The sequence below is a fragment of the Tupaia chinensis genome, unplaced genomic scaffold (genome assembly GCF_000334495.1).
Source record: "Tupaia chinensis unplaced genomic scaffold, TupChi_1.0 Scaffold000600_1, whole genome shotgun sequence".
In the NCBI taxonomy this organism is placed as follows: domain Eukaryota; kingdom Metazoa; phylum Chordata; class Mammalia; order Scandentia; family Tupaiidae; genus Tupaia; species Tupaia belangeri.
This window is the reverse complement of record NW_006160117.1, coordinates 7234742-7244776: the sequence shown is the minus strand read 5'-3', so window position 1 is coordinate 7244776 and position 10035 is coordinate 7234742. Positions and strand designations below refer to the sequence as shown.

At 38.3% G+C, this 10035-nt stretch overlaps 1 protein-coding gene across 1 annotated transcript in view; it reads left to right on the top strand.

Annotated features, from left to right (window-relative positions):
- Nucleotides 1-10035, top strand: part of DMD (dystrophin) — a 1496890-nt gene that overhangs the window by 1394819 nt on the left and 92036 nt on the right. Inside the window, exons 35-37 of the mRNA XM_027775723.1 lie at nucleotides 1564-1765; nucleotides 5444-5529; nucleotides 7488-7645. Coding sequence (XP_027631524.1) covers nucleotides 1564-1765; nucleotides 5444-5529; nucleotides 7488-7645 — 446 coding nt within the window. The remainder of the gene's footprint in view (nucleotides 1-1563; nucleotides 1766-5443; nucleotides 5530-7487; nucleotides 7646-10035) is intronic.

Below are 10035 nucleotides of genomic sequence, written 5' to 3'. Positions count from 1 at the left end.
GACTAGTACTAGAGATTTACTAAATGCAGTGAAAGGCGAAGAAAAAAATAACTCCTGCTCTCACTACCAGATGCTTCCAGTTTTTTTTTTTTTTTTTTTTTTTTCTTTTTTTTTTTTTTGTAAAAGAGACAAATGTGCACTATATAGGATTAACCTACAAAGGTATTATCACTATTTTTGTTTTTTTCTTAATATTTAATTAGAGCTAGCATTTATTAGAACTGCCAAAAGCCTGAAATTTGCATTTATTTATTATTGGGAAAGCTGCTTACTGACTGGGATGACCTGTATTTATCTGAAGTTGCATTTATAATTGTGTTACCCCTTCTCCCTAGATGCATGAGAGATGTACTTAATTATCATTGATTCCTTGTCTCAAAGGACTGAGAATTCCGATCAAAGCTTAAGTGTATAATGTGGCATAAAAGCAATGTTTTTGCATTTCCAATCTTCCTAATAAAATGGTTTTAGAGAAAAGCATCTTTCCATGACCCTTGGGAATAAAGCTTGTGATTTGCTGATGTTGGACAAGGTTGAAGTTTCACTTTTGTTATGTTTTTATCTTTTTGGCATATGATTAAATGTCACCTCAGATCAAGGGAATTCTCCCCCCACCCCCCAACATTATAAAGTTCTTAGAGGGCTTGAAAAGTACATTGTAAAATAGAATTTGGAGGTGAAGGGAGAGGAAAAAAAAAAGAGCATCAGATCTGAAAATTTGTGCAGCTATTTCAGTTTGCCTATAGAGTAATTTAGTGAAGTTGATTATTTTTTTTTCAGCTAATGTTAAGGTAGCAGAGAGATGCTGAGGTGACTGATTATTTCAAGGAGAAAAACGCTTAATGATTATAAATACACAGCTAGAATGAGAGTTTACACAACCCTAACCATACAGATTAATCTAACTGACCTCTAATACTAATACAAGAAGGTATTATAAGGATCTCTTTCAGAATATCTGCTAAAACATTTTTTTTCTTATTCAGATGAAAATGGCTCTGTTCACATAGAACAGGACAGGTCCTTTTACCTGTCAAATATCCCCCAATACTTAAGGAATGGGAATTGTCTCTTTACCCATATCTTTACCCAGTGCCAATGAGATCTGAGAACAACCTCAGATCATGAATACTGATCAGATTCATCAGTTTAGAACTGAAGGATGGGGGCCAGCAGATGGCATGGTTTTTAAGGCTCTGGACTCCCACAGGGTTGACTGTGATCTGAGTCCCAGATGTGGCAGCTCGAAACACACGCTGAGCACATATGCATGTGTGCCGAAAATCCCAGGAGGAGAGTGGAGGAAAAGGAATTATGGCATGGCCAATGCCATGTGGGGGGTGGGGGTGATTTCCTATTTTCCTTACACCATCTTAAAGCAAAAACCTAAAAAGGAAAAAAAGAACTGAGGGATGAAAACAAAACACCTTTAAAAGAGGGTAGGGTTTGGATTTGGTGTTTATGAAAGGGGATGGAGAAACCCAACCAGGATTCCACAAAGAAGGATTGTAAAAGGAGGCTTTTACCCTTGAAATCATTTGTGATTTGTTGTGGTTTTTGCAGTGGATCTCTTGAGCCTGTCAGCTGCATGTGATGCCTTGGACCAGCACAACCTCAAGCAAAATGACCAGCCCATGGATATCCTGCAGATCATTAATTGTCTGACCACTATTTATGATCGCCTCGAGCAAGAGCACAACAATTTGGTCAACGTCCCTCTCTGCGTAGATATGTGTCTCAACTGGCTGTTGAATGTTTATGACACGTAAGTCTGCACTTTTTTTCCCAGGCTGTTGCAGGAGGCTAGGTTTCCAGAATGATCACTGTATAATTAGCATTACAAAGGGCCCCAGAAAAGGTGGACCTACTGCTATCCCTGTGATAATTTCTACTGGGTTTTTATGACTTGAAAAATATTTTGATAAGTTAGGAGATAAGAGCTAAAACTGTAGATTATTCTCAAATTAGGAAATAGATAAAACCCTGAGATAGTCACTTTGCAAATAGTAGAACGAGCTAATGTGCAGCCACTGGGCCTTTCCCTTTCTCGCCTATGCATGTTGAAAATCTATCCACTTTGGTGGTGGCTTCTCACTGATAGGAATGGCTGTGCCCCTGGAGATGGGGGTACCCCTGTCTCCAGATCAGAATTGTCATAAATGATCCGTAGGAGACTTTTGCAGAAGGTTATGAATTAATAACCCAAACAAAATGAAAAGGAGCCCCCAATGCAACAAATTCAGCTCCTCAAACCAAGGGTTTTTGTTTATTGCAGTTTTTAATAAGGTTTAACGAACTTTCAGTTTGACACTTCAATTTATCACTCTCTTAGAGTACAGTTTATTTCTCTTGGAGGGCACACAGGAGATAGCCCCACTTCTAATTTTTGTCTTGAACTTAATGAATACAATTAAGGGCGGGAGCAGAAGGAATTGATCTTGATTTTGACTGAATTCTTCTTAGACCTCAAAATTATTACATGCCTCATTTCACATGTCAACAACATATTCCCGTTGGGAAATCTGGGAAGGTTTCTGGAAAGGTGTTGCATATCAGCTACTTTTTTTTTTTTTTGCCTTTGCTGTAGACTTCTATACTACCTCCTTCATTAAAATATCATTTTTCTTTGTTATTTTGATAAGGTATTGCTTTTTAAATTTTAAGACCACCTGGTGGTTGAACTCATGATAATTTTTTATTTTATTCTGAAGTATAATTTCTGGTTTACATGTAATTGATGCGTATCTTTATAGGTTACAGTATGTTTTTTAAGACATGCATACAGTATATAATAATCAAGTATATATACATATTAATCTTCTTTAGTGCATTCCTGATAATTATCTACCAAGTCCTTGAACATGTTGGATGTTAATTGTGGATCACATTTACATTTGTTTTGACAAGGGTTTGTATTCAGGTCTTCCCTCAGATATATTTTGGCACCTGTTTCTTTGCAGATGACATGTGAATGGATTCTGAATATACAGCTTCCATTCTTCCTGCCTGAAAATTATTCAGGGACAATTTTAACTCCTTGAAGACCCACATTACTATATAGTTTATTTATTAAACTTTGTCTTGCCCTTTTTTTTTTTTAAAGCTTACTTACTTCTTCCATGAGAGAGAGATAGAAAGAAAGAAAGTGGAAGAGACATACACCCCCAACAGGGTCGGGTGTCATGCCATGATCTACCTCAAACCTCAGCCAGTCCAGATGAGACACAGGGAGACCCTGGGATGTGAACTTGGGACCTTCCCATGCCATTCCAGTTGCCTTACTGCTGTGCTGCCACTTGGCCCCAGATCTGCCCTCTCTAAAGAGAGAAGCTTTTTTAAAAAATCTTCTGGTTGGGACCAGCAGATGGCATAATGGTTACGTTGCTGGATTCCCACATAGTCAACCACGGTTCAAGTCCTAGACCTGGTGGCTTGAAACTCATGTGGAGCGCATATGCGTGGGTGCCCAGAATCCCAAGAGGAGAATGGAGAAGGGACTGAGACATGACCATCACCCCAGGGTGTGATATTTTGCTTTCTGTCTCTCTCTCTCTCTGTATCTCTGGTGAGCACACATGCCCTATAGCAAAAATCTCTCAAAAAAAAAAACCTTCCAGTTACAGAAATTTTCTTAATGCATTAATTAAGGTCCAGGGTTTCTCTCTGACTGAGGGATTTAATGAATTGTATATGTTATGAAAGTTGAGCACATTGTTCAAAAATAATCACAATTGGGACCAGCAGTTAGCGTAATGGCTATGTCACTGTATTCCCATGTAGTCGACCACGGTTCATGTCCCAGACCCGGTGGCTTAAAACTCACACTGGGCGCGTGTGCGGGCACGACCAAGATCCTGAGAGGAGAATGGAGGAGAAGAAATTGCGGCAAGCCCATCCCCCCTGGGGGGGTGATTTCTTGCTTTCTGTCTCTCTGTCTCTCTGTGTCTGTCTGGTGAGCACATGCGCCCTATAGCAAAAACCTCTCCAAAAAAAAAAAAAAAACACAATTTGGACTTATCCTTTGTGACTTTTTAAAGTACTAGATGAGAGAATTATTTTAAAATCCTCTTCTTTTTACGATAGCTAAGGTCCATTTGCTTTCTACAATAAAATAAAAAGTGGAGAAATTATTGGAAGACATTTGCTACAAATGGAAAAAATTTTAATTCTTATTTTTAATTTTTTCCCCATGGATAAAATATGCTTGTTTGGGACCAGCTGATGGCGTAATGGATACCTTGCTGGACTCCCACAGTCAACCATGGTTCAAGTCCCAGACCATGTAGCTTAAACTCACGTCGGGCACATGTACGTATGTGCCCAAAGTCCTGAGAGGAGAATGGAAGAGAAAGGATTGCAGCATGGCCATCCCCTTTGGGGGGTGATTTCTTGCTTTCTGTCTCTCTGGCGAGTACATGTGCCCTATAGCAAAAATCTCTCTCTAAAAAAAAAAAAAATGCTTGTTAATAATTTTGTTATGTGGAATACTTTATTTCAGCTTTTTATATATAAAGTGAAAGATCATACATATATATTAAAACATTGACAGGGCCAGCCTGTGGTGTGGTAAGGCGGCTGGATCCCACATGATGAATTGTGCAGTTCAAGTCTTGGATCCCATGGCTTTAGAAACACTCGTGTGTGTGTGTGTGTGTGTGTGTGTGTGTATGTGTGCGTGCATGCACACACGTTCCCAAAATCCTGGAAAAAAAGGAAGAAATGGAGGAGAAGGGGTTGCCGTGTGATCATCCCCATGGGGGGTGCTTTGTCACTTTCTTCCCATCTCTTTTCTCCACTCTTTCTGTGTCTCTCCAGTGAGCACATGGTCCCTCTGCAAAACTTAAAAAAAAAATTGACATGGTAAAATAAGTTTCTTATACATTTTTCTTTTAGAGCATGTATTTGAATCCTCTGTAATAGAGTATGTCATATTTTTCTTATGGAGGTAAACATTCATATTTTATATTTTGTGGCCCAAAGTGATGAATTTTCTCTCAGTAAGCAATAATCTGAAAAAAACCTGAGTGTTCCAGAGAGCAGAGCAGTTACTTGCTGTTTTTTTTTTTTTTTTTTTGGTTCTAGTAACCAAAGTAGGTCATTTTCTCCAGTAACCAAAAAAGCTTAGTGCATAGTAGTAATTCTTCCACTTAACGACTTAAACCAAGGTGTTTCTCCGTTGTTGAACACAAGGACATTTTCTCCTGTTTTGTGTAGAGCTACTCTTACAATTGAAGTAGTGCTTTTAAGAATTGAAAACTTGCTAAATATTCATTGTTTGAGTTAGTCTTATTCCCATTGCTTTCTAGGTTATCAGCCAAATTGATAATGAACTCCCAGCAGTGGCCAATAAAGTGACCATATTGAGAGCTTTTTTCTGAACTAGAAGTGTTGACCCTCTAGTAAAGTGTCAGTAACTGTTTTCTGGTTTGCTTCTTCATACTAGGGGACGAACAGGGAGGATCCGTGTCCTGTCTTTTAAAACTGGCATCATTTCTCTGTGTAAAGCACATTTGGAAGACAAGTACAGATGTAAGTCATGTATATTAACTCTGTATTCTTTTATTAATGTGGGCTAATTGCCTCAGTTGTAGACGGGAAATGACATACTGTTCTTATTTGACAGCAGGTTCCTCATGTAAGATGTAGAACTGCTTTTAGAGTGTCATAAAATGTGGTTTGTGCCAGTCCCTGTCAAACATTAAATTGCAGGTATTTAAATAGAGAATGAGGATTAACTTCTCCAGTCCAAGTATTATTTTACATTACATTGACTGTGTCTGGATAAAACACATGTTCCTAGAGGATAAAGTCTGATTTCCTAACCCGTTTGTATAAGTCAGAAAAATAAATGTGAAGGTTTAATCCCTGCACTTGCCTAGTCTTTGGGTTCTTATTTAAAGAATCCTATCTGGCATTCGTGTTCAAGAAACATTGTTTATTTTATAATCATCTTACTGCAAGTTGTACCGACACATCCAATTCCATGACGTGACTAACATTTTATTATTTGAGAGACAGATAGCTTGCTGTTTCTTAAAGGGTAAATAGCATCCCACAGAATTTCTTTTTGATTAGCCACTGAGTTCTTCTGCTTAAAAACTATAAATTCAGAGCCAGCAGATGGTGTGCAGGTGAAGGCGACTGGATCCCACATGGCCAACTTTTGCAGTTCAAGTACTGGAACCAGTGGCTTGAAAATCACACAAGCGTGTGCATGTATGTGCCCAAAATCCCAAGAAGAGAAAAGAGGAGAAGAGATTATGGAATGGCCATCTCTCCTGAGGGGGGTGATTTTTTCACTTTCCTTCTCTCACTGTCTCTGGCAAGCACACATACCCTATGGCAAAAATTCGGAAAAAAAATCCAAATTACTCATAAAAGCAGATGCTACAAAAGTGATGGCTTAGATGACCAAGTGGCCATACAGTCCCACTGTAAAGGGCTGTACTTGTTTTCCCCCTCTGAATGCTTGTAACAAATGTTTTTTTAGCAGGAATATTGAACAAAGCCAGCCTTTCTTACGTTTCCTCTTTTCCCCTAAGGCCTAGCCACACATGGGTGAGGAGATGTGCTGAGTTTAAGGACAGGCAGTAAATAAAAGAGATTGAATTCCTCCCAAGCCACCCTGTCCTAGTGCTCATTTCTCCTCCAAGAATAAGCCCCCAAAATACACAAGCCATATTAACTCTCACTTTTATGTAGTTTCCACTAGTTTCCTCATCCCAAGAACTAAAGAAAAATAAGTGAAACAGCTTTTGTTAACTATTTAAAAATTTAAGTGTGCCTATCAGAGAGATAGGCAAAAGGGTCTTACCTTCATTGCCATCTTACATATCTCACTAAAATATTGAATTTCTTAGTGTTTCAAGTAAACTTATGGGTTTGCAAACCTTTTTGGAATGTATGTTTTTGAGCAAGCACTAGGTAAATAGAAGGTTTGATTACATGAATTTTTATTTCTGAGAACAAAACATACGTCACAAGTATTTGGTATGTTTATTCATTCTGTTGGCCACGCATGAGGGGCATCTATTATCCATGACCTCATGAGTCCATAAGGAAGTCCCAATTTTGGTACGTTTTTAAATCTGATGTCCAAAAGGGATGGTACGTTGAACGGGTTACATGGCTCTTAATGCTAAGACATTTATTTTATGATGGTGGTTACACCCTACATACATAATATTTCCCAAAAGATTGGGTCCTGGCTTAGGACAAATTCAGGTGTCAAGGCTACGTGTAAACTCGCATTTCTTTGCCAAGCTGTGGTTTATGTAAAAGTTGTCACTCTTCGTATATACACAGTGATGATTAACTTGGTCCATAAAAATAATGAATGTTCAGATTAGCATAAATTAGAAGTAACCCCTTTCTGTGGAATATTGGCTACTCTTGAGACTTGGCACCGGCATTGAATTAGATGTTCCATTCTGCTAGCATCCACTTGATGCTGCGTTTTGATTGTTGCAATTTTCTTCCTTTTGCAGACCTTTTCAAGCAAGTGGCAAGTTCAACAGGATTTTGTGACCAGCGCAGATTGGGCCTCCTCCTGCATGATTCTATCCAAATACCAAGGCAGCTGGGTGAAGTTGCATCCTTTGGAGGCAGTAACATTGAACCGAGTGTGAGGAGCTGCTTCCAATTTGTAAGTTCTCTTTTTCTTAAGAATCATATTTATTTTTTATTTTAAAAATTATTTAAAATAAAACTCAAAACTTCAGTTTCTCATACTAGGTCTTTTGTAGGCAGTAGTTATAGCATTTGGGATATTTGAAACCCCTGTAGGAAGTGACTTTTAGGACTCTGGGTTTTGTGCGAGAAGAGTAAGGAGAAGTAAGGAGAGTAAGACTAAGGAGAAGAAGCCTTCAAGTGCAGCAGGGTCCATCTCCACTGTTACCTAAGTGCTGTGGTTCAGCAAGAGAGGAAATTAATTTCTAGTCACAGAAATCTTGTAAATAAGAAACTGATCTTTGTAGATGAGACTCTTGGTTTTTCTCTCCATTACTATTATTATAGCTTCCTTTTATTTTATCTTATTATTATTATTTTTATCTATATTCATTCACTATACATTATTACAGCATACAAAATGAGATTTTCCATCCAGAATACACTGTATATTGGCTCAGTCAAGCACATCAACATACATGTTATCGTCAACATATAATTTTCTATTTCTTGGTTCCTGTATATTTTGGTTATTTTTTTTTTCAATGGCTATTGGTAAATAGTTAAAAAAAATTTCTGTTGTAGCTTTAACATTCTCCTACTATCAAAAGGCCTTTATTTTAGTCCCTACAGCCTAATTATGAGGTCTGAGACTGCACTTCATGCTGTCTGTCACTGGTTCAACACTCTCTACCACTCGTGGCCATTGTTTTTGTTCTCCTGCACCATTGCTTTTACTCTATCCTCCTACCTTTTCCCTACCATTATCATTGGCCCAGAAATACTCTCTTCTCAAATACATGCATACTCCACTGATAGCCATTTGGTAAGGTAGGTCATTATTTTTACTCCAAAATAGAGATACAAGTAACTTTCACACAATGAATATTGATGGCCACAAATAATCTAGATTCCTTTTTTTGAAATCCAATTATAAAGCCACTTGCAACAACGTGAGTCATTTTCCCAATTGTTTTCCCTTTAGCCAAGTGTCAGTTACTTTTCAAGTTCTACTCAAGACACAAACATGACAAGAGATCTTCAACTAGCTAGGGTCTTGGACACTCACTGGCATGCCTGGCATGTCCAGGTCAACCAGAGTTCTGAACTTAGGCCTCCCATATGGCTCCAGCACTGCACAGCCACTGTGGCTAGGCCAGAGCTCTTTTTCTTATATGGGGTTTCTCAATCCATTCTAATCCCATTAATAATGGCTGAGATTTGCAAAATGAAACTAGCTATAGAGCTAACTGGGTTAGATCTGGTCTTTGATAACAGTAAATTGAAACTATAGATGGCTTCCTGGGCAGAATGCTGTGAATATTTAGATGTTTTAAGCAGTCTGAGAATTTATTTCATAGTTAATTGTGCAAATTGACTAAATGCAAGCATAACAAGCCCACTTATGTAGAGTGGGATATACTGTTTGGATTATTTTGCCAGAATTTTGGCAAACTAGCTGTAAGTATAAAACAGCTATGGAGAAATACATGTATTTTTCTAACTCAGATTCAGATCTCCCAAAATGTGAACAGATTATCACTATCTGCATTTTATTACGTGTTGTTACATTATTTTTACTCCAAAATAGAGATACAAGTAACAATGAATATTGATGGCCACAAATAATCGAGATTCCTGTTTTTTAATCCAATTATAAAGCCACTTGCAACGACGTGAGTCATTTTCCCAATTGTTTTCCCTTTAGCCAAGTGTCAGTTACTTTTCAAGTTCTACTCAAGACACAAACATGACAAGAGATCTTCAAAAAGTTCATGGAAAATGCATATTATAAAAAACTGTGTGGCTCTCGAGATTTTTTGCATCAGAATGAACCCATACTTGAATTTTGTTTTCCGTGAACTTTTTGAAATTCTCTTGCACAGACACATACGTGTGTATGCTGTGACTTGGGTTGAAGGTAAATATCAGAGCACAGAACTGTTGACAGCCGTCTCTCTTCAGTGATGGGTCCTGCTGCAGAGTAAGCCAGGCTATGTTAAGGGCCTGCTAGATCCCTTTGTATAGCCTGTCGGCCCACAATACTGACTCATCAGGCAGCCACTGCTGCCCTCACTGCAGCCTCTGGCCCACGCATTTGCTTGTTAAGATATCCAGCTGCTGAACAGGAGATCCACTTTCCATAGTGCTGTCCTCCTTGTCAAGATACTGGTCTGCTCTACCCCTACCCGTTGCATCCTTTTGCTGATTGCCCTGTTCTTCTATAACCTCCTGTCTCTTGTTGGGTCACTTCCTTGTAGCAATATTTTCTCAGTGCCAAAACTTTAGACTTGATCTTTTCTTGCAATTTTTTGTATTATTATTTAAAGTTTATTTATCTCTATGAGACAGAGAGAGAAGAGAAAC